The sequence below is a fragment of the Cannabis sativa genome, chromosome 6 (genome assembly GCF_029168945.1).
Source record: "Cannabis sativa cultivar Pink pepper isolate KNU-18-1 chromosome 6, ASM2916894v1, whole genome shotgun sequence".
Classification (NCBI taxonomy): Eukaryota; Viridiplantae; Streptophyta; class Magnoliopsida; order Rosales; family Cannabaceae; genus Cannabis; species Cannabis sativa.
Genome location: NC_083606.1, coordinates 11,857,038 through 11,875,360, shown reverse-complemented (window position 1 = coordinate 11,875,360; position 18,323 = coordinate 11,857,038). Strand labels below are relative to the sequence as shown.

The 18,323-nt window shown below is 43.4% G+C and overlaps 2 protein-coding genes across 3 annotated transcripts in view; one reads left to right on the top strand and one right to left on the bottom strand.

The window, feature by feature from the left end:
- Nucleotides 1-553: 553 nt before the first annotated feature.
- On the bottom strand, nt 554-4,887 carry LOC115694755 (uncharacterized methyltransferase At2g41040, chloroplastic). The gene is made up of 8 exons (XM_030621846.2): nt 4,540-4,887; nt 4,355-4,458; nt 4,064-4,204; nt 3,509-3,590; nt 3,027-3,220; nt 2,761-2,872; nt 1,557-1,661; nt 554-878 (listed from the first exon to the last, which is right to left on the bottom strand). Exons 1-8 carry the CDS (start codon nt 4,759-4,761, stop codon nt 750-752), a joined length of 1,089 nt encoding a protein of 362 aa, XP_030477706.1. The 5' UTR covers nt 4,762-4,887; the 3' UTR covers nt 554-749.
- Nucleotides 4,203-18,323, top strand: part of LOC115695707 (dual specificity protein phosphatase 1) — an 86,558-nt gene continuing 72,437 nt past the window's right edge. For both annotated transcript variants that reach the window (XM_061117068.1, XM_061117067.1), the window contains exon 1: nt 4,203-4,219. The gene's annotated coding sequence lies outside the window, so the exon portion shown is untranslated. The remainder of the gene's footprint in view (nt 4,220-18,323) is intronic.

Here is an 18,323-nt window from a genome sequence, read left to right as displayed (position 1 = left end):
AAAATAAAATTTAATAATAATCCGATCTAAATGTGTTATAACAAAACTGTTAACATTGTCTGTATCTGTTCTTGTTAGGAGTTGTCTTCAAGTTGGTTATATTAAAAAATAGTTGTCAAAAATTAAACTTAAAATCCTATTTTTACCATTTTGGAAAATACAGGATCTATTTTGTCATTTAACAAAATAGAGAATCCAATTTACAACTTTTGTAAAACACAAAGTCTAAAATAGTATTTACTCTATCTATTATGAAGACAACGAATGCTCTTAGCTAAAATGATTGAAGATATAATATTAAAATGATGTAGAGAAAAATATAGAGTATTTAATGTATAGAGTAACGTAAATGTGTGAGGTAAAATAGAAAAAACAGTATTTTGATAAGATATTTTAAAAAATAAAGTAGAGTAGTTATTGAGAGTGCTCTTAAAGTAGCTGTTACGAATGAAGTTGTTCAATAAATAAATTTTTTAGGCAATAATGTTCATTGTGTTCTAATCACAATGAATAAAATAACATAATTGTAATTTAATTAATATAGTACTTTACATCTGCCCCGGGTTCATAACCTTTTTCAGGTTTTTGCATTTGTTGTAGGACTTTATTTTTATTTTATTTTATTTTGAAATGTTTTCTAAAGTAAATGATTTTACATTGTACAACAAAATAAATGGAGGAATATGACAACAAAGGTTGATTATGGAGAAATGGAAATGATATTCAATTGGATTCGTACTTGGTATCTATCAAGGTTTCTGAGCAGAAAACATGATGAAAGATTTCTCTACTTTGCTTGAATAGTTGGTAAGACCACATGATGAGCATAAGTCTTCGATCTCTTCCTCTGTTAAATAGCTGTACGGCTGGAGAGCCCTCTGCCACATGAACAAATATCTTAGAATCTAATATATCTTGATGATTCTTGGATGGAATATATGTAAAGTGAACAAAACACCCTTTTAAAGATTCTGTTATCCAGTGACTGCAAATACAGTTATAATGAGGAACCACTCATCAATAAACCCTCAAGGTCAGCAATTACTGCCAAGTCTTGTATTGGGTGGACTATGCCCATATGGTTAGCTAGATATGTTACAATTGAGTAATAAAGATTAGCAACAATTACAGCTTCACATACAAGTAGGCAGAGCCTAAATGAGACAACAATGGCATGGATAAATGAGTCAGCAGAAATCATGTCAATTAGAATTTTTAAATCAGTGGGAGGCGTTATTGTGGTTGAGTGGGGTTTTCAGTGATTTTTTTTTGTCACTTCCTCTTCTGCTATGTATTTTCTTTTCTTGGTTTCTGAGGTGATAAATTGATTTTCTCTCTCTCTGCTTTTTGCTCTCCACTCCATCCTCCCAAACATAGCCTTAAGGTGGAATGAAAAGAGCCAGACCAGTGACAGAGTAAATCAGATTTAGGGCAACAAATATATACCACATTATTTCAGAGACAAACATCATTAAAATTAGACACTATCCCTGAAAATATCATAAGTAACATAATTTAAATGTTGAAGTGTTTAATCAGTATAGGTGGTATATTACCTCCCGGAGACGCCTTACTATCAAGGGGGTAGACGAAGTGTATCTCAGAAATGTGGTTCCAACAAAGATCCCACCGCTCCGTAATATACGAGTAATTTCAGCAATCTGACATACATATGATTTTTTTAAAAAAACCATTAGTTGAAAAGAGGACGTTGTATACATATAATTGCATCTTTGGTACAAATAAGGCATTAAAAGAATGATAAGATGGGGGAAGTTAATTAGATGGAAATATGATATGAAAAAACATTTAAGTACAAAACAAGCGTGGAGAAAATTTTATCCAATCACCAAGAAAAATATATCAATGAAACTCAGTTGCCAATGATCACAGCACCTGAAAAAAATCTAAAATTACTTTGATCATAGAACAACATTGGGAACTTGAACCATTGTGGTTGATCTTTCTAGTGTATGGATAGAGGCAAGATGCACAATTTCCATGAAAGAAATCTTTGTTTGCTGCAGCAATTACTCAGTAATTTTACTATATCACTAGGACAACACATCAAAAATCACACGAGCATTACTATATCACTTGCCCAAACCCCAAATGCTAATTCAAACCGTTTAAAAAAGGTCACTGTTGAGTTTAGGTTGGAATTATAAACTTCAGATGATGCTCCATTGAGGGTATGGATTATGGATCCGACCCAACAAACCTATAAATTTAAAAAGTTCTTTGAAAGTCTAAGTGACAGATGCTAGACATGAAAAGTTTTACCATTTACAGATTTGACAAGGGACACATGAAAATAGACAGAGGACTGAAAATTTAGATGGTATGATGACAGTTTAGACCAGAAGAAGAATAGAATGTTACATAATATAGAACACAGTAAGACTCGTGGGTTTCATCTCAAATCCAATTGACAATGCATGGCATAACCCATGCTTTTATAAGTGATTTAATATCCTCACATATATTTCGATGTGGGAGACTCTTACAGGAAACAAAGGTATATTTATAAAACTATATTTAGTCTATACTGGAATTCTACATCCAAGTGCTAAGTAATGAGACTAGATTGCATTGGTTTTTGAAATGTCGGGAAGGAAAAGATAAACAGATACAACACTTTGCATGATCAGACAGAGTTTCGGCTGTCCAGAGTCCAGTTCATATTGTACCGAAAAGCCTAGAACAATAGGCCCTGGTTGGCTTGAAAAATAAAATAAACAGCAAGGTGATCATGCTTACAGCATTGGTTGGAGAAGGCCAGCAATGCAAAGCGGCACCAGCATGGACGGCATCAACTGAACCTGATGCGAAGGGGAGCCTGGAAACATCTGCTCTCACAAGGGCAAGATTACTGCACATTGTTAAAAATGCATAAATCAGGATAAACCTCTTTCACGTTTCATGTTTGACACTCCAGAATTACTCCAATTTAGGAACCCAGACCAGTTTCATGTTTGTTAAACCGTTTTTAATTCTAATAACCTAAGAGAGGCACTAAAACTTACCTGTTTAAAAGCTTCCCGTCTCTCTTAATGAACTCATAACTCTGACGCAACATGTTTTCAGAAAAATCAAGTGCAACTACAGAAGAGTATGTTCCCGATTCTGCAAACTTTCTAGTAAATAAACCGCTCCCACAGCTAACATCTACAAGAAGACCACCTTCAGCAGATTGAAAGTATTCCTGGGCCATTTTAAACTGTAGGGAAGTAAAAGCACCTTGTTAACAGAAGGAGGAAAAAACACATTAATAGATATAGCAGGCCAACAGCTATACAATATGCATTCAGTCAGAAACAGAAGGACAGAAACATGGTTACTGAAAGTACCAATATACATCACTTATTGATACAATGTAAATCAAAAAAGAACACTATATGGGAGTTAACACAACCCCTATAAGGAACATCTTGAAGTAATTTATATTAAGATTGGGGCAAGGCATTAAAATTAAACCACAAAAAAGTTCCCAAAGAAAGCATATCACCTCTTCATCAGGACCAGGAAAACCGCTTTGGCTGAAGTTCTGACGCCACCCTCTTTCATATAAAAATGAAACCAGCGGACTCCTAATGAATTGAGCAACAGAAGGAAAACAAATGAGCAGCGCTAGCTTAAATAAATATCTCCAACAATTCCTTTGAGGCTTGACTAGTATCATACAATTCATGACACAAACAATGAGTTGATTGTTCTTTTTCTACAAGAAGAAAGCTACAAAAATCATTCATGGCTAATTGCAGGCAATATCTCATCAAAATAGGAACCACATGACTAATGTTGCGTAAATGGGATTATGGGACCCTTACTAAACTAAAAGAAAATTCTACTTGACAAGCGAGTTTGCATATGTGTTTACAGTAGAAATCAACAAACAATAGCCCAAAATTTAACAAATGGTAACAAATGATATCTTGATGCGAAGCAAGTTTGCATATGTTTTTACAGTAGAAATCAACAAACAATTTCCCAAAATTTAACAAATGGTAATGAATGATATCTTGATGCGAAAGAGTAACAAAATGAATGAATAGAGTAATACCGAAATAACTCAGTCCCAGTTGGTTTCACCTCAGTATAGTCTCTCAATGCAGCAGTTACAGTCAAGTCCAAATATATGTCTTTGCTCGAATACGTCTTCTCACATTTCTTGCACTTAAACCCAGACCTATAAATTGCCCCCCTGAAAAAGAAAATTAAAAAATTCCCCATTTTTCAGAACCCACATAATCCAATACCCCAAAAATTCACAAAAAATAAATAAATAATAAGAAAAGGGGGGGAAATATAAGCAAAAGAAAATATATATATAAGAATTCGATTCAAAACATACAAATTAATACCCGGAGGACCTTTTCTTATCAGAGGCTCATAGCACACAGGGCAAGCGAAAACCTCAGGGGATTCGGAATTTCCACTTTTATCGACGTTTGACACCTGAAAATACAAAAAGGGTTACTTGTATTGCGTTCAATCTCCCCAAAATTACAGTGAAAGAAAAGTACGTAAAGGCAATACCGGTTTAACAGTAACGGCGGAGGTAGCACGAATGGTGGTGGTCCTGGTGGAGGAGGAGTAGCGGAGACGAGAAGCCAAAAGGGGAATTCGATTAAGTTGAGAGTGTTTTGGGGATATAAAGGGTTTGTGGAGAGTGGATTGAACAGAAGAAGAAATCATCGCCATGTAAATTGGAGTTGAGAATGGAGGAGTAGAAGTGTGTGTGATACTATGGGGGTTCATGGCTCATCGTGTGGTGGCTGAGTATGAGGCGACGTGTTTAACGACCGTACCTGAATTTGGCGCGGGGCTTATATATTTTATTGGATTCATATTTATTATTATTTTTGAGTATTGATAATCAATTAATAAGTTTAAAAATCTTGGATTCTAAACGATGATCTCTCCTTTTTTTTTCTCATCCCTCACCACAATAATTTTCTTCTGTTGTAAATAATTTTCATAAATTATGAAAGTGGTTGTAAATATTTCTACTAATTACAATCTCCTCATTCCATTAAAGATATTGTTAATGTAACATGTCACGTTAATCCGACCTAATTCAAAAATTTATATAAAATTTGAAGAAATTACTCTATATACTATTTTTTTAATTTACGGTTTGAGTTTCTAAAGTAATTTCTCTGTTAGTTTCTATGTGGATTGCTATACGATTTTTTGTTGCGATTTAAGTTGCAGCGCTAGTTGCAATAGGAATTTCTATGTAGAATTCCGTTAAAATACAAAAAAAAAAAAAAAAAAAAAAAAACTGTTTTGAAGTGTAAAAATAAAAAAAGCCACTAAAATCTATATATTTATATAAAGGAAAACATAAAATGAAGAAAGATGCCACTTATCTGGGCCTCCCTCTCTTTCGGTCTGGCAGTAGTTTTCATGAAATGCAATTCCTGGTGAAGAAAGTTCTTGCTAGAATTGATCGTTGGAAGGCTCGTCTGCTGTCTAAGGCGGGGAGGGCCTTTAATCCAGTCAGTTGGAGCTTCGTTGCCTATATACGTTGCTGCTTCTGAGGTAATCCCATGGGGGTAAGCAGCAAAGATTGACAAATATCTTAGACATTTCTGGTGGGGTGTGCATGATAAAAGAAAACCGATCCATACCATTGCTTGGAGCTCTCTCTGTAAGTCTAAACACAATGGGGGATTAGGCTTTCGTCAAATCAAAGACATTAATAGTGCTTTCATTCTCAAATGGGGCTGGAAGCTCATCAATGATTCCTTCAGTATCTGGAGTGCTACCATGAAGGCAAAATATTTGAAGGGAGCAAGTTTTTTCGACGTTGAATGTAAAACATCTGATTTGAGACTTTGGAAAGCAATGCTAAAGTCCAGATTGCTGCTGAATGAAGGCATCTGTAGAAGGATAGGGGATGGAAGATCTACGTCCATCTAGTTTGACTACGGGTGACCATAAATCCCGCCCTCTATTGGACACTACACAAGGGGCAAACCTGGTACACTACTTTATTAATGAGAATCTCACTTGGAATGAAACTTGGATCAAACAATGGTTTGGCGCAAATGTTGCTAAACATATCATTAATATTGGTCTTCCTGCACATCACCAGAAGGACTCATGGTTTTGGCTAGGTGAGGAGAGTGGAGTTTTTACGATCAAATCGGCTTATCACTTAGTTAAGAAGAATACTGTCATCAACCACCCAATTTGGCAATGGAAAGTTCTATGGAATACTCCTATCCATGCGCGCCTTAAGCTTTTAGGATGGCAGATTTTGAGTAATGCACTCCTTACCAGGGAGAAGTTAGCATTGGCCTTCCCCATCTTTTCAAACCACTGTCCTATTTGTGATGAGTGTGTGGAATCATCGTTACATCTGTTCTGGAAATGTTCTTTTGCCAAGGCATTATGGTTTGGAAGCCTTTGGGGAATCAGAACAGATTCCATTTAGTGGGATGGTTGGTTCAGTTGGATCTAGTGGGTTCGCTGTAACAACAATAGACCCCCACATCTCAATTTTGACAGCTTTTTGCTGGGGGCCCTGTGTATCTTTGATGTTATTTGGAGAACGCACAATAACGTTGTTCATGGTTCCACCTTTTACAAGTTTTGGAGGCAATCAAATTAGTGTGCCACCAATTTCAGGACCATTCCTCTTGTCAAATTCCTCCCATTGATGAAGATTTGGTTCGTTTATCCCCTCCGCCTGATTGGTTTGCCTACTGCACTGATGTTAACATCTGTTCAGATTAGTCGTTTCAGGGCGGCAGTGTATAGGGATTGCAAGGACCACATTCATGCAATCTTCTCTACATGATTTGGTGCTACTAATCCTGCACATTCTGAAGCACAGATGATGGTGTGTGCTGCTGACTTCGCAACGAAAAACAAGTTTAGGAGAGTTATCTTCTTTTGAGACAATGAGGTTGTGGTTACTAGCTTTAATAATCTACACAGTGAATTATGCCTCACTATGTTGGAAGGTGCTTTGTTGCGTTTCAAAAGTGATGTTCTCTCTCTCAAAAGCTCCAAGCTAATGAAAATTAATTGAAAGCAAAATTTTATGGCACACAATTCTGCTAAGTGGGCTCGCATGCCTCCTCGATATCACAGGGTGATCCGTCACCAGAGGCGACGACGATGGAGTCTGAATTAGGGTTTTGGGTGGGAGCCCAAGCAGTTCTGAAAACGGTTCAGGTTTGAATCTCCCTATCCTTCAATATGGTTTCCCTGAAAGTCTCTTCGTCCCAGTTGGTGACATCCCCGCACATTCTGGAATCTGAAAAGATAGTAGTTCTGTTCAGCTATCTGGTTCGATTGAAGTATTTTGTCACCCAAAACTAAAAATGTAATTGGCCTAAAACGACATGACGTGAATCGTGACCTTGATGAAATACCAAAATCCATCTAGGTAAAAATTAAAAATTATTAAAATTTACACAAGCACTTAAAACTGTATTTCTTTTTTAAGTATATTTTTTAAAAGTAATTTGCGATATAAGTACTTAAGTTTAAATATTAGTTACAAATAAATATTTAAGTTTTAATTTTTAGCGGTAATAATATGTAAGTTATATTTTTGAAATTGTAAGTACCTAATCGTTAAGTATTAAGTCATCATTCACGTGTCATTTTCTTATTGGTATATTTAAACACATAAGTTTTAAAGTAACAAAAAAGTATATAAAATAATTGGTTAGTTTATTGTTGTTGACCGAGGTTTTCGGCAACCAATAAAATAATAAGAGTTTAGAGAGCTGTAAGAAATTAAGAGAGAGATTTTTACGTGGTTGGGGCGTTAATGAGCCTTAGTCCACGAGTCTGTATATTTATGAGTGTATTTAATACAGAGAATGTTCTTGGTGAGTATTTACTCTTCTTGCACTTATGCAACCCAAAATTTTCGACCCCCATTAATGAGCTTTGAGGGGGTATTTATAGTGTTTTTGTGGGGTGATCCCTAAAATTATAGTACATGTATTTCTGTAACTATCAATAAAGATGTGTATTCCTTATGAATATACCATGGGTAATGCATGGTCAAATCCCTAGGTGCTGTAGGGATTTTATGTGGGCTGTCCTTATTTTCTTTTGACTGATGTGATTCTTCACAGAGTAGCCGTCATTAGACTTTATTGGTCATCGTCTTGTAGGTGCAGATCGGGGGTCGTGTTGTCAGACTTTATTGCGTGTGGCAGTTCCAACACGCCTCCTCCCATGCGGCATTAAAATGCGAGATGACTGCTCAGAGGAAGCCTGACACCTCCCGGAGATGCTTTGATGCCATCCTGGTCTCCGGGAGTATATAGAACCTTACATGCCTTCTCCGGGAGGCATATCCAAGATAATGCCTTTCTTTACAAAGACTTAGCTATTAATTTAAGTGTTAAAACCTTTGTGTCCACGTATCCTTGTCTGGTTGGTCCACGTACATTGGGCAAAATCAGGGGCAACATTTACCCCCAAGCCTTGTTTAATTGTGAAATGAACAAGGCTTGCTTAGATGCCTCCAGTTGGCTCCTCGGTTTCCAGGCATGTGCTTCGGGCGCGTGAAGGTGCATTTAATGATCACCATTACTGCAGCGATTCACTTATTGCAGGCGTCGATTCGTTTCCTATCCATTAATTGATACGGCGCATTAATGGGTGTCAGACGGATACTCAAGCGTTTCCACCGCCTCGATGACAAACCAATTCAGCCGTTGGATCCTGGGAATTCGAATCGTGTGCCTTCCCAACCGCACGATTGGTAGATGATCGCGCCAGCTCCACATGCACTTTGGCCTATAAAAGCCACCATTCTCACTTCATTTGGTTACTTTCAGACTTTCACCAAATTCTTCCAAGTTTTCTAGAGAGAAAGAAACCCTCGAACCAGAAAACCCTCAAACACCATAGATTTCTTATTGACCTTCCTTCGCCATTGTCAGTCAACTTTTTACCGTCGATCAACAACAACGCCCAGTTCTCAAGCTTTATGTAAGTTCTTCGCATCTCGTACTTTATTGTTTGTGCTCATTGCATGCTTCACTGTTCATCTGCTTTTTCTGGGTTTGATGTTTGAATTTTCTGGGAATTTCCGTCTTGAGTTTCTATGTAATACGTTAGATTCCTGTTTTTCTGGTGTTCGAGTTACTTTTATTCTACGTATTTTTTTTTCAAGGACCCATCTTTTCTTTACGTAATGACCTTCAAGGGTTCAGAGAGGACTTTGTCTTTCTCGATTTTTACCCTTTTTTCCTTTTCTTTGCTTATTTGTAATGTCGCCATCTGTGGGATTCTTGCACCCGACTTTTGTCAAGGAAAACCTTCTAAGGCTTTCTTGTTGACAACCGTCCGGAGGGGGCCTCTTTCCAGCGATTAGGGGACCCCCGTTCCCTTTTATGACTTAGGGTTTGGTTTGGGGCCTGACTGCTGGAATTTTAATCTTTTTCAGAACCAAAATGTCTGCATCCGGTTCCAAATCTTCACAGAAAGGAGGGAAACGTCTGGCCACCCTGGAGGAGGTGATGAAGGGTCCAGTGGCCCAGGAAGGGTATAAGCCCCGTGCTAAGGGGTGGGAAGCGGCCGAGCTTCACTCTACCCTCACTTGCCCCCACCAGTTGGAGCACATTGTGGTGGTGGCAGGCATTAAGCCCGTGACTTCTGGGACTTACCACTGACCGCCCCGGGACGCGGAGAGGCCTAATCACAATTACGGAGGCTTTGGAGCTTGGAGCCAAACACACTTGATGACCAGGGCCATGCTTCCCCTTCAGGACTACTTTATTAATTTTCTTGTATTTGACGGCCTTGCGCCATACCAACTCATTCCTCAAGCTTACCGCCTGCTTTCAGGCTTATTTATTTTTTACTCTGCCCGGGGCTGGGGCTCTCCCAGTCCGGCAAAGATTTTGTATTTTTATGAACTTGTTTCCGTCCCTAAAAAGGGAGACAAACTTAAGGACGACTTTTACGGTTTCCGGGCCCATCCTTTGAATGAGGGCTCGGTCCCTTTCAACCAGCAAAAACACGTCAAGGAGTACCGTCACCGCTTCTTCTTCTCCTCCGGGTTCCAGGCTGTGGAACATCCGAAGCTTCTCACGAAGTGGGTTAGGATCCCTCCTTACGCGCGGACTGAACCTACTCAGCTTTTCCTTCAACGGGCCAAGACCTTCGCCACATATGACAAGAAGGCTCTTGACGTCGGGGAGTTGGTCACGACGGAGAACTGCCGGAAGGCCAAGCTGATCCAGGGGCATCAGTCGGTGGATGACTCCAACCTTTCCAAGGTCATCTGCCCGAACGTAAGGGTTCCGGTCGCGGAGAAGGTACTCTGGGAGGACATCATCGCCACGGCGGAAGATAAGTACCAGAAGTACCTCTTCCAGAAGGCCCAGGAGCAGGCTTATAATAAGGCCCAGGCGGCCGCCGGAAGGCCCCTTCGTATCGGGAGCCCGGTGGAGAGAAGGACCCCCAGACCAAGGCCTACGGTCCAGGTGCCGAATACGGGGGCTCCCGATGCCAGCACTTCTAGTTTTGGTAAGTCCCCTTTAATGATACATTACGTCCCTTCTGTCCGTGAGTACGCTAGCCTTAGGCCTATAGGGTTCGATGAACGTCTCCATAGGTTTAGGATTCCCTCCACTCGGTGGGGGGATCATGCAAAGGAGTATTACTTCTCCCACTTAGGCGATTACTTAGGCCGGTCCCGGATGGGTTCTGGACCTCCGGTGCCCGTTCCCTTAGATTCTTCAGCCTATCTGTCTTCTAGCTGGTTCCGTCCCTCGGACAGCTATCTTGGGGATGATGCAGCCAGTGTTAAGATTCAGGACTTTGCTAGGGCCGAATTAGAGAGTCAGGGTAGGGCTAGCTTGATTGCTTTTTAAGTGTACGCTGCTTTCACAGATATTCTAACACTTGACTCTTTTCTCTTGTTGCAGCAGCCGATCCCATGGATGCGATCTTGGCCACCCTTGCTGGAGCCCACAGTCCTGAAGTTTCCCATCCTCCTACTTCTTCCCAGTTGGTCACCCCCGGGAAAGCTTCTTCCAGCGCCCCTCCGAACACTATTGACTTAGTGGACGAGGAGGAGGTACTTCTTGAGGAAGCTGAAGAAGGTGAAGAAGAGCAAGGGGTACTTCCTGAGGAAGTTGAAGAAGGTGAAGAAGAGCAAGAGGTTGCTCTTGTGCGCAAGCGTAAAGGCAAGATGGTAGTTGAGGAGTCTTCTAAACGCCCGCGGAGGGTGGACACTCCGATCCCGAGTCATGACTCCAGGATCCCCTCCGAGGCGGAGGAGTATACAGTGCCCCATGGCATTGTGTTGACTCCGATCCCCAGAGATGAGGAGAGGCAGAACCTTCGAATAGCCAAACATAATTACGCCCTTGATGAGTACACCCGGGGGCACGCTGAGGTGGAGGCCTTGAGGAGGATCTTACGGGAGGAGTTGCAAAACTCTCTTAACGAGGAGAACTTTCGGAATCTGTGGGATTTCAATATGGACCCTCTGACGGATTGGTTCAATCATTTCCTCGGGTCCACCTTGGCCCCTTTTGCCTCCGAGATGACCAACGAGTACGTCTCCCATCTGACTCGATTCCCGCCTAAACGGTACGCTGCTTGTGCATCCTTGAACTCCGTCTACCAAGTTCAGGACATCAGCAATGCCCTGGCTGCAGTAAGTACTTTGTGATTTATTTCTTTCCTCAATATTTTACTTGAGGCTTTCATTCTCACTCTTACTTCCTTTTCCAGATTACTGCAGAGACCAGCCACCTTTCCAAGACCATAGTTAATCATGGCTTCGTCTTGTCTGAATTTGGGGCCATAGACGAGGTCGTGAAGATCCTGCAGGACTTGTCTACTGAAAGGCGGGCGATCCGGGAGGAGGCTGAGCGAAAGGAGGCTCTTGCTAGGGCGAAGCTCGAGGAGGAGGCTAAACAGAGGGAAGCCCAGGCGGAAGCGATGCTCTGAGAGGAGGTCCTTCAGAGGGATAGGCTGGAGGCGAGGCACCGGGAGGCGCTGAGGGCGGAAGGCGAGGCTACTGCCAAGGCTAAGCGCGAGCTTCGGAAGGCCAGGGAGGCCCTAGACGAGATGGTCGCCAAGGTGAGGTCCTTAGAAGAATTGCACCAGGCGGACTTGGAGTCCAGGGCTAACTTAGCCGTGGAGATGAAGGAGCTCAAGGACTTTAAAGATCAAGCCTTAAAGAAGGCTAAGAGAGATGAGCTCCTCTCCCCTATTTCCTGCAAGCGTTGTATCAAGCGCTTTGATGATGGCGTCTACATGGCCTGGTCGGTAAATGGCCAGAGCATCAAGCTTGACTTCTACCCCAAACCTGAGGAGATGATTGCCAAATTTCGGGAGAAGAAGAAGAAACTTGACGCCATGCTTGAGGCGCGTATTGGTCCTCGCCTTCCTCCTCGCATTGATTAGGCCGTTTGAATCCAGCTCACTTCACCAAGCTTTTTCTTATCTTTTTTTTTTATTTACAGCTATTTTTCTTTCATTTAAGACAATCTTTATCTTAATAGCTGCCTTATTTTCTAAGGGGAGACAACGATTAAGGCCTGTCTCCGGGCCCTTTGTATGTATATATATATATATATATTTTTAGACTTGTCCTTGGGGCCAGGATTTTTATATACATGATCTTTTTTCCATCGATGCATATTCTTTCTTTCGGACCTGCCCTTTGGGTCAGGATATTTATACATATGATCTTTTTTGATGCATAATTTTTCTTTTTGGACCTGCCCTTTGGGTCAGGATATTTTACTTTCGGCTTGTTTTTCATCTGTCTGTGTGGTATGCTTTAGTACTCTCTTGAATGGCATGAAAACTTTATTTTTAAGGCACTAAGTTTTATTTAAAATTCAGAGGTTGCATACACTTAAACGATACAAATCCTTTAAACAAAGCCTAAGTTATACATTTGGACTATTGGTAATATTTTCGGAGGTGATCGGCGTTCCAGGCCCTTGGCACAATGGTTCCATCCATCCTTTTTAGCTTATAAGTTCCGGAGCTGATTTCGTCCTCGATTTCATATGGCCCTTCCCAATTTGGCCCAAGTACCCCCACTCCGGGTTCTTGGGATGCTAGGAAGACTCTTCATAAGACCATATCCCCAATAGTGAATTTTCTGTTTTTAACTTTGGAGTTAAAATATTTGGTCACCTTCTTTTGATAAGCTGCCATTCGCATTTGCGACTCGTCCCGGAGTTCTTCAACTTGATCCAGCGCTTTCTGTAATAAAGCTTGGTTTGTAGCTGGATCGTAAGTCGTTCTCCTGTGAGACGGGAATAACGTTTCTACCGAGACCACTGCTTCACAACCGTACTCCATTGAGAAAGGCGAGTGGCCGGTCGTGGTTCTGGGGGTCGTCCGGTAGGCCCATAACACTCTTGGAAACTCTTCGGGCCAATTGTTTTTGCAGGCCAGCACCTTTTTCTTCAGGGTGACCTTTAAAATTTTGTTGACTGCTTCTGCTTGTCCGTTTGTTTGCGGTCTTGCCACCGCGGAGAAGCTTTTTACGACTCCATGTTGGTTGCAGAAGTCAGTGAATTCTTTGTAATCAAATTGCTTTCCATTTTCAGAGACTATTTTGTGAGGCAAGCCATATCGACACACTATGTTTTTAATAACAAAGTCTAGTGCTTTTTTAGCAGTTATAGTCTTCATTGGCTCAGCCTCTGTCCATTTGGTGAAGTAGTCTACTGCTACTATTGCATACTTTACTCCTCTCTTTCCTGTTGGCAGGGACCCAATAAGATCTATCCCCCAGACCGCGAAGGGCCAGGGGCTAGTCATCAGGGTAATCTCATTGGGAGGAGCTCTCGGTATGTTCGCGAACCTTTGGCACGAATCACATTTTTGGACGTAGTCTATGCAATCTTTTTTCATTTTTGGCCAGAAGTATCCTTGTCTCAATATTTTCATTGAGGGACTCGGTCCTCCTGTATGATCCCCACAGAACCCTTCATGGACCTCTAGCATAATTTGGCTAGCTTCAGGATCCGATACACACCTTAAATAAGGCATGCTGAGTCCTCTTCGGTAGAGAATTTTATCCATCATTACATAACGGTGAGCCTGATACTGAATCTTTCTGGACAGTGCCCTTTCTTGGGGCAACTCACCTTTCGTTATGTACTTTATGATGGGGACCATCCAGTTGGGTTCTTGCCCAACCGTTGCTATGGCCTCTTTTATTTTGATGCTTGGATCTGCCAAGCGTTCCACGGGTACTACCCCTAGTCCTTCAATCTCACTGTCCGAAGCTAACTTAGCCAGGCAGTCCGCGTGAGCGTTCTTTTCCCTGGGGATTCTTTCTACTTTATAATCCGTGAATTCGTGGAGCAGTTCCCGGACTATCGTTACATATGCGGCCATTCTTTCGCCGCGCGTCTGATACTCTCCTGCTATCTGGTTCACGACCAGTTGGGAGTCGCTGTAGACCTCTACTCTTTTGGCCCCCACAGCCTTTGCTAATCTCAGCCCTGCTATCAAGGCTTCATACTCAGCTTCATTGTTTGAAGCTGAGAAGTCAAACCGTAGGGCTGCCTGGAGTCGAAGTCCACTCGGGGATATCATTGCAACCCCAGCTCCGAATCCATTTTCGTTGGAGGCTCCGTCCACAAAGACTTTCCATGTTGGGATCAACGGTACCGGTGCGTTCGCGGTTGCCTCGGCTTCATTACATTTGGTGATGAAATCTGCCAATGCTTGTCCCTTTATGGAGATACAGGGTATGTAGTGTAAGTCGAATTGACTTAACTCCATTGCCCATTTGAGGAGCCTTCCGGACGCTTCTGGCTTTTGCAGGACTTGCCGGAGTGGGTGATTGGTCAACACCTTGATTGGGTGCGCTTGGAAATAAGGCCTCAACTTTCTTGATGCCATTAGGAGGCAAAAAACTAGTTTTTCGATGACGGGGTACCGCGTCTCTGCCCCTATCATGCGCTTGCTGACGTAGTACACGAGATGTTGAGTTTTCTGTTCTTCCCAGACTAAGGTCGCGCTGACCACGTCCTCAGAGACGGCCAAGTACAGGAACAGGTCCTCTCCGAGAACGGGTTTTGACAGGATTGTAGGCTTGGCCATGTGCTCTTTCAATCTTTTGAATGCCTCCTCGCACTCGTCCGACCATTCAAACTTTTGGCACTTCTTCAAAATGTTGAAGAAAGGAATGCACTTGTCTGTAGACCGGGAGATAAAACGGCTCAGGGCAGCAACCTTTCCGGTTAGGCTCTGCACGTCTTTGTGTTTCTTGGGGGATGGCATGCTCAGGAGAGCTTGAATTTTCTCTGGGTTTGCCTCAATCCCTCTCTGGTTGACGATGAAGCCCAGGAACTTTCCTGATTTGACCCCAAAGGTGCATTTCTTTGGGTTGAGCTTCATTCCGTATCTTCGGACTACTTCGAAACATTCTTTTAAGTCGTCCGTGTGGCTATTGCACGCTTTAAACTTGACTAACATGTCGTCTATGTACACCTCAATATTTTGCCCCAGGAGGCCTTTGAACATCCGGTTGACCATTCTTTGATAGGTTGCACCAGCGTTCTTCAATCCGAAAGGCATGACTAGGTAGCAGTATACCCCCTTATCGGTCCTGAAGCTAGTGCACTCTTGATCTGCCGTGTGCATCTTTATTTGGTTGTAACCGGCGTAGGCATCCATGAAGGACAGTAGCTTGAATCCGGAGGTGCCGTCTACCATCTGGTCGATCCTGGGCAGAGGGAAACAGTCCTTTGGACAAGCCTTGTTTAGATTAGTGAAGTCTATACAAACTCGTCAGGTTCCGTTAGGCTTCGGCACCAGGACCGGATTGGCTAGCCATTCCGGGTAGTAAACGTCATGGATCATGCCGTTTGTTAAGAGCTTATCCACTTCCTTCTCTAAGGCATCGGCTTTCACTGAGTCGAGGGGACGTCGCTTTTGTTGGACCAGCGGCATGTCCGGGTTGACATTGAGGACATGGGTGATGACGTGGGGACTTATGCCAGTCATGTCCTCTTGGCACCACGCAAAAACGGCAATGGCGCCCTTCAATGTCTTTATTATTTTTTTCCTTCTCCTCCGGGTCTAGGCTCTTTCCTAGCCGAAGTACTTTGGTGGAGTTGAGGTCACACACTGATATCTCCTCGACGTCCTCCATTGGTTCTACGATTTTTTCGGACCCCACGCGGGGATCCAACTCGTCTTCTTCAGCCATTTCTGCCTCAATAGTTTCCCGGACCATCAGCACGGGTAGGTGGGTGGCAACGTTGTAGCATTGCCTCGCCTCCCCCTGATTTCCTCTTACCGTCCCTATCCCAGCTTCTTGGGTTGGGAACTTCAGGCACAAGTGCCGTATTGATGTGACTGCGCCAAAGTCTACCAAGGCCGATCGGCCGAGGATTGCGTTGTACGCTGTCGGGCAGTCCACCACCACGAAAGTACAGTACTTGAAAGTGCTCTGGGGTGTGTCCGGGCACAAGGTGACCAGAAGTCTCACCTTCCCCATCGGGATAAGTGTTGTTCCGTTAAACCCCGTGAGTTGAGAACCACTCGGTAAGAGGTCTCGGTCCATCAGGCCTATTGCAGTAAAGGCCTCTTTAAAAAGCAAATTCACGGAACTCCCATTGTCGATCAGGACTCTGGCCACCACTTTATTGGCAATGGGGGTCTCTATGACCAACGGGTCATGGTGGGGAAAACGCACCGTCTTAGCGTCTTCTTCCGTGAATGTGATGGGTTGATCCATCAGTCGGGGCCTTTGCGCTAGGAGTTGAGTAACTTCCCAAACCTCATTGTATTTCATGGCCCCTGCGTACCGCTTCAGTTCCTTGCGGGTAGTTCCTCCGATAGGGATCCTCCCGAGATCATGGCCACTCTCCCGTCAGGTCTGGGTGGCAGACCAGGGATATGCTGGGCATCTCCGGGGCGAACAACCGGAGCCAATACTCCTGTCGTACCCCCTGGTGTTCCCTGTGGCAAGGCTCCAGCCGCCTGACCTGGGTTGAGGTGAGGCAACCGATTCTTGATCCACTCGTAGAGGTGTCCCAATCGGATTAAGTTTTCGATCTCGTCTTTGAGATTTTTGCATTCATTGGTGTTGTGCCCAATGTCGTTATGGTACTCGCATCTCTTGTTGGGGTCCCTCTGGGAACTATCCTTGTACAGAGGAGGTGGTCTCCGGTAGTGTGTATTTTGCCTAGTAGCAAAGTACACACGTTCTTGGGAGTCTGTTAACTCCGTGTACTGGGTGAATTGGGGAGTGTATCCCCTTTTCTGTCGCTTTTCCTCCGTCCGGGTGCTGCCTTTGGAGGACCTTTTATTCCTCAAGCCCTGGGAAGGACTGGCTAGGCTGACGGGTGGAGCGGAGTGCGAGGGGGCTTGTCCATTTACCCCCGAGGGATTTCCAAAATGGGACGATGCGGGGGCCAAGGCCTGGCCCTGGCTATATCATGGAGTAGCAGTGAACTGTATGTCGCTCATCGGTGGAGCTGTTGCTGGCACAGTGCCCGAGGGCTGAGCTCCGGGCATATATCCCGCTATCCAGGTGGGATAATATCCTCCATAGGCCACTATTTGGGCCTCTTCAAGATTGATGTATTTTTGGACTCTCTTCTGGAAATCCTGAAGGTTTGCAGCTCCTTCCTGTTGTAGTTTGTTCCAGAATGGAGTCCCGGTGCGGATGCCTGCCTGGAGAAGGGCGAGCTGTTGTTCGTCATCAACTTTCTTGGTTTTGGAGGCTTCCTCCCGGAACCTCTTTATATAATTCTTTAGGGTCTCCGTAGGCAGTTGCTTGATGTTAGTCAAGGTGCTGACCTCCAGATTGAACTTTCTTGCGGCGACAAACTGTCTCCGGAAGTTGGTCTGTAACTTGTTCCAGCAGCCTACGGATCCTGGCTCTAATTTCTTGAACCACTCCTCCGCGGACCCGCTTAGAGTAAGTGGAAAGCACAGACATTTAGCGTCATTGCTGACTCTTATGACCGTCATGACCCGGTTGAACCGTGACAGATGGTCGCTTGGATCAGAGTTCCCGGTATAAGCTGCCATTTCGGGCATCTTAAAGTTCTTGGGGAGCTCTACTTTCAGGATGTGTTTGGCACACGGCTCTCGGTCCTCACAGTCTGAGTCGGAGTCGTCGCCCTTATGTCTCCGGGAGACTTGGGCGATATCTTTTCGGAGTATGGCGAGTTCTGTCATGATTCCTTCGTTTAATGTTCCCGTGGAGACCGCGGGTCCGTATTTCTTTCGTTCAAGGTGATCCCGGAGGTCACCTTGATTCCCATTGATTTGATTCCTCAAATCAACGGGAGGACATTTCTGTCCTCTTCTTCCTCTCCCCCCGGGCTCCT

Excerpts from the sequence above, each read along its gene's own strand:
- LOC115694755 (XM_030621846.2), bottom strand. The coding sequence starts at position 4,761 with ATGAACCCCCATAGTATCACACACACTTCTACTCCTCCATTCTCAACT. Across the intron at positions 2,873-3,026 it reads GACGGGAAGCTTTTAAACAG|TAATCTTGCCCTTGTGAGAG; the intron begins GTAAGTTTTAGT and ends AACAATGTGCAG. Across the intron at positions 879-1,556 it reads TAGTAAGGCGTCTCCGGGAG|AGGGCTCTCCAGCCGTACAG; the intron begins GTAATATACCAC and ends TTCATGTGGCAG.